General features: G+C 41.2%; 1 protein-coding gene across 1 annotated transcript in view; it reads left to right on the top strand.

The window, feature by feature from the left end:
• The window catches only part of NRIP1 (nuclear receptor interacting protein 1), a 102,351-nt gene extending 91,388 nt beyond the window's left edge, over positions 1–10,963 (top strand). Inside the window, exon 2 of the mRNA XM_040338804.1 lies at positions 6,840–10,963. Within this exon, the coding sequence (XP_040194738.1) occupies positions 7,128–10,550 (3,423 nt within the window). The 5' untranslated portion in view covers positions 6,840–7,127 and the 3' untranslated portion in view covers positions 10,551–10,963. The remainder of the gene's footprint in view (positions 1–6,839) is intronic.
• Positions 10,964–16,658: the final 5,695 nt, after the last annotated feature.

Raw genomic sequence — 16,658 nt, 5'->3', positions numbered from 1 at the left:
GAAAGTATAAGTATTGCAGCTCCTAATTGTGCGTTGCGTGCCATATAGTGAAGCACATGAAAAGCATGCTTCTTCACGGTTCGTTTTGTGTTTACGTGAGGCACTGCATGCATTGGTCTTTATTCTTACAGTAGAGAAGTCATTAATTATAACTTTTTGTGAATTGGGACATTTAAACTTTGTTTTTTTTATTTTTATTCCAATCTAAATTTAGTAGGAGTCGGTGCATTGTTTGCCGACTCCGACTCCAGGTACCCAAAATTTCCCCCGACTCCGACTCCTCGACTCCGACTCCACAGCCCTGCATATAAGTACAGCGATCTCCCCCGCTGAACTATTGTGTTCTGACACCAGAACACATCGGCCAGGGCTCTCAGCCATTGGCTAAGGGTGCTGATCGGGTGCCCATCGGCAGACCTTTTTCGGTCATACCGGCCGACATTTGTCTCGTGTATACGGCAGCCGGTCCAACAGAAACTGGCCATTCGTGTATACAGGGCCTAAAGTCCTGTCAGTTGCAAGGTGGAGCCCCTATGGACCGGACATTTTTTTTTTTCAGCACATCTCACAGATGTTATATTGGATTGGGATCTGGAGAATTTGGGGTAAACACCTCAAACTCCTCATTGTGTTCCTCGAACCGTTCTTGAACCATTTTTTGCATTATACTGTTTGAAAAGGCAACTGCCATCAGGGAATACAGTTTCCATGAAGTGATGTACTAGGTCAGCAACAATGTTTAGGTAGGTAGTACGTGTCAAGTAACATCCACAGGAATGGCAGGACCCGAAGTTTCCCAGCAGAACGTTGCCCAAAGCATTACACTGCCTACAGTGGTCCAGATGCTCACATTCCCGTGATGTGTACAGTCTTCGTTTTTGTATGGAAGTTCAGTAATGAGCTTTTTTTTCTTATATTATAATTTTATATATATATATATATATATTATTTGTGATCAGGTTCATTTGTAGTATATTTCACTGCAGCGTAACTCGCTGATGGCATGTTTTGTTTTGTTTTGTTAAACTAGTTTGAAGACACAACTAATGCTCGGTTTTGCACACCTAGTATAGAGCTTTTATACTATTTAAGCTTTACATTTAGATGCTGCTTTATGCTTTTTTTTTTTTTTTACTGGGCAAATGTAAAACTGGTGGAAAAGTTTAACACTTGTTGGCTACCGATGCAGTGCTGCTTATATTATTACAGGAACAATTCAGAGACTGTAGATTAGCAAGAAAAGCTGAGCTGTTTCTTCCAGGAATCTTAAGTGAAATATCAATTACTGTACACGGAGAGAAACCACCAAGTTAATTCTGCTGTCAGTCAATAGATGAATGTCCAGTAAGCCAAGAGACTAATTTAAAGGAAACGCATCTTATTCTTATAAAAAAAAGGATCACTGCTCTACTTTCTTACATAATAAAGTCATCTTTATTAAAAAATAATATTTTATAAAGGGTTAGAAGATATGTGCCACAGGGTTGATGTTTTCACCCAAAGGTCTAATAGAATTCTTAACATCTTTTACTCAATATTTAAATGTTTAAAGAGGCACTGTCACTTTGACCATTGAAGACATAGTGGCATTGTCTGTGAAAGAGGCGCACTATCATCAGCTGATATTTACTTTTTCAGCAGTAGAGCTGCACAATTCTGGCCAAAATGAGAATCACGATTGTTTTGCTTAGAATAAAGATCACGATTCTCACTGCGTAAAATCTTTTACATTTATACAAAAAAATAAAAAAAATGGGCTAACTTTACTGGCTAGTTTTTTTTTTTTTTTAATTCATTAAATTATTTTTTTCCAAAAAAGAGCTGTCAGAAAAAGGTTTGGTGTTTAAGTGATTAAACGTTCCTAATTTACATACAGAAGTTTATTCCTTAAATAAAGAATGTTTTAAAAACATGGCAGATTGCCCAGACTTTGACTTTTGGCTGAGAGCAGAGAAGAAATTCTTTGCATACCAAAGTGCAGAGAGAAAATTCTTTTCATGTCAAAGATCGTGAAACCCTGTGTCAAGAATCGCAACGGGAAAAAGATCGCGATACCGATTCTTGACGATTAATCGTGCAGCTCTAGTCCCCCGCCACTTTCTCCTCCATAGCAGTTGGCATAAAAATACCCCACATTGATTGTCAGACTAGAATGAGCTGTGACTTCACCCTCTCCGACATGTAATGGTGCCCGGGCCTAGTGATTGGCCACAAGAACCAAGTACTTTGCATGGAAGTAGGTTTCATGCTCCCCATACCCGGAACCCCAGGCATTTCGCACAGGCTAAGCTTTGAAGGCGCGTTGAGAAATTACTGGAGATGTAAGGAAGATAGGGGGCTTTTCATGGACTGTCTGCCATTGTGTAATTTTCCTTCTTAAAGAGATAATGTCCACTAGTGGAAAAGGTCTGCTTGAGTGGATTTTGTTAATTACACACCGTTGTTCACCATTGACTGTACCAAGCCTAAAACTCTTTCACAGGGTACTTTTTGGACCTAGTTGTCTACACCTCCATCTCTGTCCACCAGGCTTGACTATATAAAAATACATAATGGAATACAGGACACTTTGCCAGAAAATTTTGCAGGGTTCCTTAGATGTATGAAAGTTGGATCTACTTTACACACTACCTTCTCCCTTCCCTGGTTTACTGATTAAGTGTTCAGAGTTGCACTTTTAAATAAGACCCTCGCAGAGTTGCCATTTTCGCTGTCTCCAGCCTCCGTACTTTGTGAGACATTGACCCTCAACAAGCATGCAGTTCAGGAAAGTCAGAGTGAAGTCAGAACTTGTTATTTGCTTGCTGATTTGAGGCATGATTCAAAGTATTGAACCCACTGGATTAACCTGGGACACTGGATAGGCAGGGACCTAACTTTTTGAGGAAGAGTTGTCCGTAATGGAAGCCTCCATGCTTCTCATCACATGTTTCATTTAACAACCCCAGGTTCTTGTGGTGTTGTCCTCACATTTAAATCAATGTTGACAATCTATTCAGGGCTTACCCTCAGTTTTCCCAAACTGCACTTTTTGGGCACGGCCATGCCCATTTATTCCAGGCTCCACCTATCAGTAGCCACCCACCAAAATCTTGCCTTTGTGCCAAAGTGTCTGGATTAAAGATGCTATATATTCATTTGGAAGGGCATGTAGTTGCATAGATCATTATTTCCTGCTTCAGTTACCTTCATCGCCCTCTCTTTGCTACCTTTGCCTGCTGGAGCCCATCAAAATATGTGGTACTGCATGGTTTGAGAGCAGCCAGTAGCTAGGTGAGGTTAGGGTCACGTGGGGTTGGGGGGTATAAGGTCTTTAGCCCAGTGTAATCCCTCATACAGACTAACACTGACTTCACGGTCGCTGTGTGCTCTGTAAGGTGAGGGCTGTGGTAGTTTTTTTTTTTTGCACGATTTCACAATGATTTAATTTGAGCTACGACTGCATATTTGACTAAAATATTGCCATTTTAACATTCGCTGTGGTGCCCTGTGATTATATGTATTCAATTTGCATCATAGCAGTTTCACATTATCTGAAATTTCGCTATCACAAATTTCCATATAAGATCGGAAGAGTCTGAAATATCTCAAAGACAGAAAATTGTTTACTTGCAAACTTAGCGTGAGTTATAAACTCAGTTGTAATCAGTATCTGTAAGACTATCTACACATTTTCCCACTGGATGTCACACAGGGCCAAATACCTGTATGTTCCTAAGCGTGATAAACGCTTGTGACACAATGTACAGTATGTGTAAATTAAGCGTGTATGGTAAGTGTAGTCTAAACCCCACGAGCTTGGATCAAGTGCCAGCTGTTACATCAGTCCTGTCTGTAATCTTACAGTCTACTCTATGACCTTGACATTGCAATTGTGGACTTACCCTGTATTAAATCTATTTTAAGAGTGGTACGAGTTGACTTTCCAGTGTTTGAGTTTCTGTCATGAATCTTGAGCTGTTAAACAGCCAGTGAAAAAATGAAATAAAAAAATGGAAAAAGGCGCTCTGAAAGGGTATATAAAGGGTCTTTTTATTGACCCTAAAGTGGAGTTCCACCTGTGTTTTAGTTTATTAAAAGTCGGCAGCTACAAAAAGCATAGCTGCTGACTTTTAATAAACCAACACTTACCTGCCCCACAGTGCAGCAATGTGGCTTCCCGGAGGCTCACTCCTCTCCCCCTCCTCTACTCGGCGCCGCCATCGTAACTGTGGTCATCTGGGCGTGACAGCTTACGGCTTCACGGCCGTGCGTGAGTCGCGCTGTGGTCTCCTATTTGCCAGCTGATATTCTGGGACCTAAGTTGTCCCAGAAGATCGCTGGCAGGGAGGGGCCGCCTAGGGAGAGAGGAGTCGCCTAGGCGGCCCAAAAAAGGAGTCAGGAAGTGGGACAGGAAGTCCCACTAAAGTAATGTAAACACCCCCCCCCCCCATAAAAAAAAATGACATGCTAAATGTGGCATGTCAGGGGGCGAGGAGTGCTTAAAGCGGTAGTTACACTTTTGGGTGGAACTCCGCTTTAAAAGAATGGTCCAAGCATATATCTCGGAAGATCTTTTAGTTCACAAATTAGTTTTTCAGAAGTCACGGAATCAAATAGCTTGTGTAATCCCCTAAGAGCCGGTTCACACTGGTGCGGCACGACTTTGGGGGCGACTCGGCAAGGCGTCCTGAAGACGACTTCAGAGGCGACTTGCAAAATGACTTCTGTATAGAAGTCAATGCAAGTCGCCTGCCAAAGTCGTACAAGAACCTTTTTCTAATTCGGAGTGACTTGCGTCGCTCCTATTAGAACAGTTCTATTGAATAGAATGGGACGCGACTTGTCAGGCGGCTGAGTCGCCTGACGATTCGCCCCAGTGTGAACAGTCTCTTAGGCTGAATTCACACCTCTGCAAAATGCAAAAAGCGCTAAAAATGCATATTTGCACTACAGTCCATTTAACATTGTTTCCTATGGAACACGTTCTGTAGTGCAAATCTGCAAAAAGCACTAAAAATGCATAGGTGTGAATCCAGCCTAACATGCATGTAAGATTCCATGCAACTAAAAACTGTAATTGGGCTTTCTTTGTTGGGAAGAGGTAGGTACTTAACAGGCTTGGGGAAAGCAAAGAGATCAGGATGAGCGTTGGCAAAGCAGTGGAGGAAAATCTGCAGAAATGCTGAATGTGATGTGAAAAGTGTGGACAATTGCTTTATGCTATGTATCTACTCCATATGGCCAGACAAACATTCTATTCCAAAAATATAGGCAGCAATATGGAGTTGCCCCTTCACAACTATGGAGAGTGTCTGTGAGAATTTGTGAACATTTAGCATTTGTGAGGTTGAACACGAATGTTAGATGAGCAGACCCAAAGTTCCTCCAGACCATATATTAAACCAAGTCTTTATATACCCCGACTTTGTGAATAAACATGTTAGAACAGAAAAGGGTCTTCCGCAAACTGGTTGCCCCAAGGTTGGAAATGCACAGTTGTGTCTATATTGTCTACATTACCAGTATCCTTAACTGGAAACACTGGAACTCCATTATTTGTAGGTGTAGTAACAGGAACTCTTAAATATATCCCTGTAACCTGTGCAGATTTAAAGCGGGCACATGGCTAAGATTTGTGTGCAGAGAGCAGTGCCCGTTGTATATGAGTTTATGTTGGACACCAGACTGGGTCCTTGATTTGGTGGACCTGTGCATTTACCTATATGATGTAATGAGATTATTTACAGTGACATTTAGAATTTAATGTTTATTGGCCATGAAAACACGATCAACAGCAGTGTATTTAATATAGTGAGATGCATGTAATGAGGATTCACTACATGTATGGGCGCCCCTTGCATGGTTTTTAAAGCTGAGTTCCACCCAAAATTGGAACTTCCGCTTATCCCACTCCTCACCCCCTTACATGCCACATTTGGCATGTAATTTTTTTGGGGGGGGAGTGGGGGCTTCAGGAGGAGTGGGACTTCCTGTCCCACTTCCTCCTTCCGCCGAGAGACTGGTTAGGCGATTAAGCTTAATCGCCTACAGCAGCCCCTCCCTGTAGGCGATCGCCTAGGACACGTCACAGGTCCTAGGCGATCTCCTGTCCAATCAGACGGCGCCGCGCGCAGTGGGTGCCCGGCCGTGAAGCTGAAAGCTGTCACGGCCGGGTGCCCACAGTTGAAATGAAGACGCCGGCCGGGGAGGGGGGGGAGAGGAGCGGAGCCCTGGCCGGCGCGTCATGGAACTCTGGAGCAGGTAAGTGTATGTTTATTAAAAGCCAGCAGCTACACTTTTTGTAGCTGCTGACTTTTAATAAACATAAAAATTGGCTGGAACACCCCTTTTAAGCTTTTTAAGAATGATTTTCTATTTGACTGTATTATAGTGCTATATTTTTTTATTTTTTTGGATAGAGGGGGGGAACCCTGTCTTGTTTTGTTGCTGTTTGTGTCACCTTTAACCCTTTCTTCCTGTTGACCATTATCACTGGGGCTGAAAGTTTTCACCAGAACAGAAAAAGAGGGAACATCTTCCAATAGTAACACTGGTCCTGGTGATCGTTTTCTAAAAGAAATTGCTTCACTTTGGAAACAATTCTTCTCGCTTCATGTTGTGACTACAGAACATGAAGTAAATGTCTTAAATGAGACAAAAATGGCAAAATTTGAAAAATTAACCTTTAAAAGATATTTTGAAATACTGTAGGAGAATACTAACTTATTGGATCTAGTATGTCCTAGTATTACCTAGTATAATAGTCTTATCTGTGTAAAATTAACTTAAATATGAATGATGTTGGCTAATCATAACAATAGTTCTTATGGTTGTCTTGTGTTTTTTGTTTTTCACAGGTAAATTCTTGGAAAAGGATGGAAGTGCCGTTTCAGTGGAAAATCTGTGACAACTTATTTAAATGAGAAATATTCCAAGGAAAAGTCGCATTTAAACATGCTGTATCAACCTTAATTTAAGATGGGACTTTCCATTTTTTGGCAATGGTTTTTCAGTGGACATCTATTTGAAATTCCTCATACAATGCTGTTTTAAAATAGCAGCCACCTACTTTCGAAAATTTGCTCCGACTCTTGTTTCGTCTAAAGTCGATAAAGACAGAGCTTCTCCGTATACGTTTGTTGAACATGACTCATGGAGAAGAGCTTAGCTCTGAAAAACAACAGGATTCTATTGTTTTAACCTACCTAGAAGGATTACTAATGCATCAAGCAGCTGGAGGTTCTGGGACGGTGGTTGACAAACATTCTGTTGGCCGTGTAAAAATTGAAGACAACTTTAACATTTCTGGCAGTGTTTTCAATAACTGTAAGAATAATGCCTCCGTTCACAGTGATGGTCAAGGGTCTGGCATGTTGCATCACAAGAAAGCCAGGCTCTTGCAATCTTCAGAAGACTGGAACGCTGCAAAGAGGAGACGCTTATCTGATTCTCCCAGTGTGAATGGCAAGGATGAACCTCTTTTAACTGGAGTGGGCGAGAATGTCCCCAAAGGGAAGCAGGATAGCACGTTGCTTGCCTCTTTACTTCAGTCTTTTAGTTCCAGGCTGCAAAGTGTTGCTCTGACTCAGCAGATAAAACAGAGTCTGAAAGACCAAGGATTTCCCATCAACCAAGATGTCGTTCATGAAGAAAAAGAGGACCCGTGTTATGGAATGGCCTCCAATCATCTAAGGTCACTATTAAATAAGAGCAGATCAAAAGATAAAATCGTTGAGAACAATCTGACTGTTTTAAGTAAAAATGCGCTACCGGAGAAGCACATTGAACCTCCTCTTCCTGCCCAGAGTGCTGCCAAAAGCACAAGTGAGCAAGTTTCATGTGCTGCAAGACTTCAAGCTGTTGCAAACATGGTGGAGAAAAGGTCAAGTCCTACTGTCTCACCCAAACCGAGCGTGGCCTGCAGTCAGTTGGCTCTGCTGCTCTCTAGTGAAGCACACTTGCAGCAATACTCTAGGGAACATGCCTTAAAAGCACAGAGTGCAAGTCAGTTAGCCAGTGAAAGACTGGCTGCCATGGCAAGACTAAAGGAGAGCTCTGAAAAAGATCTTAACCGGTTCCAGTTGTCAGCAAATGTTTCAAATAGCCTAAGCAGTCAAACTCGGACAATAACTAATGGACTAAGTGATCCAGGCAGTATGTCTCCTTTTTCAAGTCAACTTGGAGTTCCAAGTTCTCCCCTTAAATCAGTTGGTTATAAGAATCATATAGATAAAAACCATCCAAAGCCTTCACCCAACAACAGTTTGCTTTTGCATCTTCTCAAAAGCCACAATGGTTCAAGTGTTGGAAAAAGCCATGTACATAGTGAAAAATATTCTCTTTTTGAAGAAAGTGCTACACCAACAACTACAGATGACTACTCGGATAACAATCCTAGTTTTACAGAAGAGGAAAGCAGTGATGATGAAAGTACTCATTCTAACTGTGCTCCTATAGATTTGTCCTTCAAAAATCGGACTGATAAGCCTCAATCATTGCACTCAGCAGCCTCTATAGATAATTTAACAGAATCTTTGCTTAAAACCTGGGAACCAAAAGTTAATGGACTTGAAAATGGTATGGAAAACAAAGACTCTTCCATGGATTCAACGCTAAAACCATATCAGAAAGTAACACTATTACAGTTGCTTCTTGGCCATAAAATGGATGACAGTCCTGCAATATTGGATGACACACGAATAATGGAAGAACCACGAACACAACAAAAGACAGCTGATTTGTCAAAGTTTAACTTGACCCCACCAGTCCATCTTTCAGAAAGTCCTAGCATTCATAATTCTCCATTAAACACACTGTCTTTGCATAGGTCTACAGCATCTGCATCTCCTTTAAATCTAATTCATCAGCCATTTCCAGTTAAGCCCAACTTCCCTACCTATGTAGGCAGTGTTCAGCCAGAAAGAATTATTAATCCAGCTTCAAAGCATTTGGTGGAGCTTACAAGAAGCAAAACACTTCAAACTGCAGTCCCCACACCAAAAGACAATGCACAAACGAATGCTGCTTTTAGCGCTAGCAAGCTGCTACAAAATTTAGCTCAATGTGGAATGCAGAGCACTACTTCGGAGGAACAAAGGCCACAGAAACCAATGGGTGCAATTAATTCCAATGCTGTAGGGTTGATTGACAGACTAAACAGTCCTCTAATCACAAATCAGTCACATCCATTTGATGAAGGTAGGGGATATAGCAGACCATCTACTCCATTAGATTCTAGGTTTCCTGGATCTGAAATTGAGAACCTTTTAGAACGACGCACAGTACTTCAGCTACTTCTCGCTGCACCTAACAAATGCAGAAGTGAAACAGTGCAGAAACCTATTGTTAAAGATGAAATCATACCAGATAGGACTGAAAATTTGTCAGATGAGCAGATTGTAGCTGTCAAAATCAAAACCGAGCAAGAAGATGAATCCAATTACCATCAAACAAGAGAGGCAAATACCCCAAACACTGGTATATTTCTTCAGAAGGCACCTAGGCCTCCCTCTGAGGACATAAAATCTCTGCACCCTACCCCACATGATTTATCAGTTTCAAAAAATGGTCTTTTGAGCCGCTTATTACGTCAGACCAATGATGTATTTGACTCTTGTGATCTAGGTTTAAACATCCACCACCCAGAATCCAAGCAAGTTGAATCAAAGATGTCTTGCATAGTACCCAAAAAAAGAAAAATCCATCCCAATGATCCTACAGAAAGCCATGTCAAAATAGCAAAACCTATTTCTCCAGACACTGGAAACAGGCAGTTTTGTTATACACCCTGTGCAAGCGAGTCATCTTTCCTTCGGGAAGAAGTGAATGGCACAAGGATGGATCATGACCAGAAACATCTTATGGCTCAGAATGTCTTCAGTGAAAATAAAAATGTAGGCTGGTCAAGAGAGAGTAAAGGTTTTAATGTGCTGAAACAGCTTTTGCTTTCAGAAAACTGTATCCGAGACTCTCAGCATAGGAATAATGTTGCAGTTGAAGAGTTGATGAGGGGAAACCAAAGCAACTTAGTAGGCAATTCTGAACTTATTCTTCCATCACTGAATATGTTTATGGGAAAACCTTCTCAGCAAAATAGTTTTGGTCAAATGGCATTTCAGTATCCATCTCCATTAAAGAACCCTCCTCATTCTTCCCCAGACATTCTCAGAAATAGCTCCCCACGGACTGAGCTTGGACAGATTAATATGTGTCCAAATCCTAGTGACAAAGGTCCCATCAAATGGGTTATTGCAGACAACGAAAAAAATGATCGCGGAAAGGATTCTCCAAGGCTGACAAAAACAAATCCCATATTGTATTATATGTTGCAAAAGGGGGCACATTCAGCAGCTGGTCATAATTTCCGGGATCAGACCGGCTGGACAGAATCTTTGTTGGGACAAGCAGCAGAGATGACATTAAAAAGAGAACCCTTCCACTCCCCAGGAACCAATATGCTTGGTTTTAATAAGCCTTCCAATCACAATGTAAATAAAACTTTACACAATTCCAATGGCAGCAAGTACGGGCTCTTCGATATGCTTTCAATAAAAAAGGAACCTGAATAATTTAATGAAAAAAATTACCCTTTTTGCTTTCAATGTTTCAAAATATATATATTTTTTTTCAAAGTTTAACATGCATGATTACAAAAGTAAAGCATGATTTTCCGAACATGGTTTCATTTCATCTACCTAAGTTCATGATTTTGCTTATGACTGTAGCCTATTTCTATATGTACATAATTTTCTCTTTGCCTGTTGTATAATTTAGCAGCTGCAGATCTGAATTTCACATTTTGTATTGAGGATAATGTCAGCAATTTTGGGCTGAGCGTGCACAAAGTTTTTTCTTTTTGTTTAAAACCTTTCTATATTATGGTTACTGCATTCCACTTCATGGCAACCTTCAGAGCCGGTTCACACACAGGCGACCCGACTTTGGAGGCGATTCGGCAAGGCGATCTCAAGGCGTCTTGAGAGGCAACTTGCAAAATGACTTCAGTATTGAAGTCAATGCAAGTAGCCCCGAATCGCCCCCAAAGTAGTAACGAACCTTTTTCTAAGTCGGAGCGACATGCGCCGCTCCTATTAGAACGGTTCCATTCACTACAATGGGACGCGACTTGTCAGGCGGCTGTGTCGCCTGACGAGTCGCCCCATTGTGAACCGGGTCTCAACCTAATTGCTAAAAACAACATACAGTAGAGTAATGTAAGTGAAATGGATAAACATACATTGCTGTGCTGAAATCAGTAGAGCAATGTGTGTGTACCCATGTTTGCCCTTTCAAGATAAGGCCATTCATGCTACAGGTAAGGTTAGGTGAAAATCTTGTCTCAGGTGGCATTCCCAAAGCAAACTTGTGCTTTGACCATGCAGAGCAAAATTACAGATTATTTTCAATGCCCAGCGCCCATAGTTGCGTGTACTTTTATTTTCTTTGCTCTCTCATGGAACTGTTTACCCAGGAAAGCAAAATGACATGCCAGGTAGTTCCAGGTATAGAGAAGCATGTGAGTAACTCCTTCTCCCAATCATTGACAGTGGTATTTTAAAATTGCCACTCGGGTAGCTTGGCCTGCAACATTGGGCAATGAAGGAAATCCTCAGTCCTGTGTACACACCTAACTGTAGCCTAGAGCAGACGCAAGAATTCTTCTCCAGGCTCCTGTAGGTGCACAGAGTGGTGTGGGAGTAAAAAGAAGTTGAGCATAAGCAGCTGGCGGAGTGGCATTACGGCAAACATTTTGTTTTGCTTTGAATGGGCTAAGCCCACACCTTTTTAAGAGAAAGCATCAGGCAAGGTTCTTACTTTAACTCATGGCTTGATGTGCCTTGAAGAGGACTAGGCCTGTTTTTAAATAGAGAATCATTTTCTCCATGGGAGTGCTGTTTTCCCTTCTCTTTCCTGCTTCTACAGCAAAATTCAAACTAAGCAAAAGCAGCCTTGTGCGTAAGCCCTCCTGTTGCTTACATTATCGTCGCTATAAAATATTGCTCATAAAATATTCTGTTTACATTTTTTGATTCATTCTGCCTTGGAAACTTGAAAGTTCACTTAGGCACAGACAGGAGGACAATAAACATTAAGGACCTGCACACACATTGTGCAAAGAATTATTTTTTCAGTTTGGTGTCTTGCTGTGAAATAATAGACGTCCTTTCAAAGAGGTAGGCATGATTTCACGGAGGCTAGATGAATGAGATCTAAACTATTTAAAGTTCTAGTTGACTGAATACTGGAATACAAAACTATTGATTCTCAACCAGTATTTCATGTGCCCAAATGTCACAATTTGGTGGGATTATTGCAATTTTCTTACTTATAAAAGAGTAATTTGGTTGCAAATCAGGTTTAGGTAGTTGGGGGCTTTTAAGCTGGGAGGAATAATTTAGTGGGCTGGAACCTTCCACCTTCTGCGCATACCCATTTGCTGGTTCAGGTCAAAGCTGTCAGATTGCTTTTCTGGCCAGACTTCATTGGGGGGGGGGGGGGGTATATAAAATTTGCACAGGTTGAATAAAAAAAAAGGTATTTCTGTACTTTTTTTAATTATTATTATTATTATTATTGAAAATGGGTGCATTGGGTTGCCATTGAACATGAATGGCAGTGCACGAATGCATGTACATTGCTTTATGGCATGTTGCAGTAACGCACATGTGTGAATGGGCCCTTAGACTCTATCTCATAGTTTCTACTCGCCACTGTTGATTTAGGTGTGCCTGCTTTGGCTTAGGTTACACAGTGAGCTGCATAAGGGCCTAGTCACACCTTTTGGTGTGTTTTAGTGCATTAAGGTGCTTTGCTATAAGGCAGCCCATTCACTTTGAATGGTCCCTCAGTGCACACATATGGGGGGTGTCGAGAAGGAATGACAACACACTGGACCAGGCATATACAGCACATTACCTTTGGGGGTTAATATTTGTATTGCATATTAAGTCCAAAGGTGTGAATCCAAGCCCTAAGTTCTGCATTGTAGGCATGCTTTATTGCACCATAATATGCACCTAAAGCACATTTAGTACAATCATCAACTTCCTTATGGCAAATTTGTACAGTTGCATGTCTGTTCATGCTTGCAGCTTCATACAAGAAAATGCACAAATGTTTTTAAGCACAGAAATGTGAATACGCCCCAAATGTGCATGTTGATCAGATAGTGTTGGCCCCTAGCTACCATTGTCCTGAGCACGCTAAGACATTTTAATTGGGCTACAGCAGGTCAGTTGTGGTTTATATATTCTAAATATTATTTGTCCATCTCGTGTATTTAATTAAACTGTATACATGAACCTTTTATTAACATATTTAAGTCAGTCAGCTGCCTGAATATAGTGACATTAATTTTAAGTGACTAAAAGGAAAGTGACCCCCCCCCCCCTCTCTTTTTAGTATTTAACTCTTACTGCAATAATTATAGTTTAGTTTTGGATAGTTTTATGTTCCTGGCAGCTGTTCTTTAATGTAAAATCAATGCAGCCAGCACAGTGAGCCATGGCTAGTTACCACAAGGTCACCGTGGTGTAACCTAGTGGTAAATGAAATAAGGAGTGTCAGTTCCTGCGCTAACAATATTGAAGCTTGTATTGACACTTTCTTTTCTTAACCTACGACAACAAATCCAGCTTTAATGGTTTGACATCTGATTGATTCTTTTTTTTTTTTTTTTTTTTAAGATTTGATAAAAAAATTCTAAGTTAAATAGATGATAATAACATAAACACCATGTCCATAAAATGCCAACACCAGAACAAAAATTGGGCTATATCTTGCTTATGCAGCTTTATACTGAACTAGATAACTTTTAGGCTAAAGGAGTTTGGGCCATGTCACAAGAGATACGGATCGTTTCAGCGTTTTAATGAAAGATAAATATTACAGCAACCCAGTGACTTGTAGCTCAGTCACGCCTTGGCCTTTTTGGTACATTATTTTGCCTGATGCATTTTTCACTGAAATCGTTGGTAGCACATCAACATGTGAAGTTGTACATTGCAAGGCACTTTATTGCACATCAATGTGTGTTGACATGCAGTTTGATGCATGTTTATGGAAAATGCATCGGGACAAAGATGGAAAGATATGGATCCAACCTTGGGATTTAGAAGCTTCGGCAGCTACTCAGGATACCCAACCCATAAGCTGGTGATTGACAAACATCCAAGCTTTGTAGCTGACAAGAGAAATATTGTAGCAAGCAAAAGCAACTCTGTAGCCAGTTACAAACTGAAGAAATCTGTAGCTGCCACAAAAAGCTGGTGTGATATGCCACAAAGGCTGGCCAATGACGCTCACTCCTCCATTACTCCTTATCACAAGGACCCATGCCAGTTTGCTTTTGTAATGCATGCATGTTCTGCACACTTGGTTAGTTCCCTTTTCTCTATAGGGAAGGGAATGATCACCAAGGGGTTTCAAATGGCACATATATAAACACCCCTATTTCTACACGCTTCAGTTGTCACCCAGTTGTTCTAAGCGATGATCAAATCATGTCTATCATATGCGCTGAAATTCCAGGTTCATGAAAGTCCAAGGCTGGCCATAGATGGTGGTGGAAGGAAAGAAAATTGCTTGAATTCCCCATCAGCACAGTCGGTGTTGATGGGGAAATGTCCCCCCCCCAAGCAGTGCTATTGTATTCTGCCAGTTGAAAGCCCTGATAGAGGCTCTAACCCAGGGGTCTCAAACTGGTGGCCCTCCAGCTGTTGCAAAACTACAAGTCACATCATGCCTCTGCCTGTGGGAGTCATACTTGTAACTGTCAGGCCCCGTACACACGACCGTGTTTCTCGGCAGAATTCAGCCGGAAACTCGATCGGAGCTGAATTCTGCAGAGAAAACTGGCCGTGTGTACACTTTCGGCCGAGGAAGCCGACAAGTTCCTCGTCGAGCCAAATAGAGAACATGTTCTCTATTTCCTCTTTGTTCAATGAAGAAAGTTGGCTCGCCGAGATCCCCGGCGGCTTCACACAGAACTCGACGAGCAAAACGATGAGTTTTGCCCGTCGAGTTCCTCGGACGTGTGTACGGGGCCTCAGCCGTGCAATGCCTCATGGGACTTGTAGTTTCGCACCAGCTGGAGGGCCAGCAGTTTGAGACCCCTGCTCTAACACTTTCTTCATCCATCCTAAACTATGTAAGGACCCTTTCACATAGACCAGGTCCGTTTTGCTCAGCGGGGAATCGACCTTTTGATACCCTGCTGAATGGGTGCATGACGGGTTTGTGCCTTTTCCGCTTATGCAGAGCGAACACGCACACAACCCGATGTAAATGGACCGGCTGTCTGTTTTACACCCAGCTGCCCTCCGACTTGATCCAGTCAGCTGGAGGGGAATGTACCCCTTCTTTTTTTTTTTTTTTTTTTTCTGTTTTATTGTATCTGGAATTTATTGGAGGTAACTGGGTGTAAACAGACACAAGTCTATTTTCATCTGCCACACCATAGAGGAAAATTAATGTCCATTCTGGCTGAAGAAAAGACGGCTGGACCCCGATCGAATCTCTCATGTAAGAGGGGCCAAAGTATTGGCTGGAGTTAGGTAATTTAAATCCCCTGCAGTTTAGCTTCCTGACAATCTATTACAAAAAAAAGAAGCCTCCTTTTGATAAGACGGACTCGTCATTCTAGTGCACTCCTCAGCTGATATTGCCAGTGTGAATATCGATCAGAACAATTTGGGTTCTAAAGTTTAGGGGGGAAAAAATAGAATAATGTTTTATACGATACACTGAAAATCTTCTATCAAATAATAGGCAGCTAGAGAGAAGGTTTACTACTAGAAAAACACTGAAGATAACAATAATGCTCTATGTTCTCACTTGGTGTGTGCCTAAAATATATATTTTTGTGTATATAGAAGCATTTTGAGTTAAAAGGTGAAATAAAAGCAAAAAAAAAAAAAAAAAATGGACAATAACTTTCATATGATAGTTAGGTTTTTCCATTTATATATTGCTATTTTTGCAAACATGTTATATTGTCTGTACAGTATATTTTTAGCAGATGACAGCAGTGTGGTCATGAAGCTGGTGTTAACTATATGCCATCAATTTGTCCATTCATTGTCTCCAGTTAGCCCACTACTGCAGAAGGGTGTAATCGAAGATTTGGCCTCCTTTGCCATCTACCCGCTCATTCAGAGCCCTCGCTTAGTGGGTATAATGGATAATGAACGCCAGCTTTTGAAGTGCATGTGATGATGTTTTGGTTTGAGCAGCCAATCACCAAGCCCCAATATAGTCATTGGCTGGCATCCACCAGTAAAAAAAGTCTTGACACCAAAAATTTTAAATGGTGGTCTTCTGCAGTGGGAAGGTGGCAAAAAAGCACCTGAATGGGCAAAGTGACTGTGCCTCTTTTAAATGGCATGCATTGTATAGAAAACCAGTTAAAATTACGCTTATTTGTTATTTACATATTTTTTCTTTTCACTTTATTAAAAAAAGTTCTATAATGATTGTTTACACATTGTTTTGAAGTGAGGTTTTTTTTCCCCTATGGCAGCCAATCGGCTTCTTCTATACATTCTGTGAGTTCCTCTAAAAAAAAATGAGAGCCAGAGTCTGCTTGGCTGCTACCAATATAAACTCATTTATATGGCAAAATAATCTCATTCATAATTTTTTATTTCTTTACCCGTTGCTTTGGGAGCACCAAGTAC

This window comes from Rana temporaria, chromosome 2 (assembly GCF_905171775.1).
Source record: "Rana temporaria chromosome 2, aRanTem1.1, whole genome shotgun sequence".
NCBI lineage: Eukaryota > Metazoa > Chordata > Amphibia > Anura > Ranidae > Rana > Rana temporaria.
Note: the sequence above shows the minus strand (reverse complement) of the source record. Positions and strands in the feature narration are given on the sequence as shown.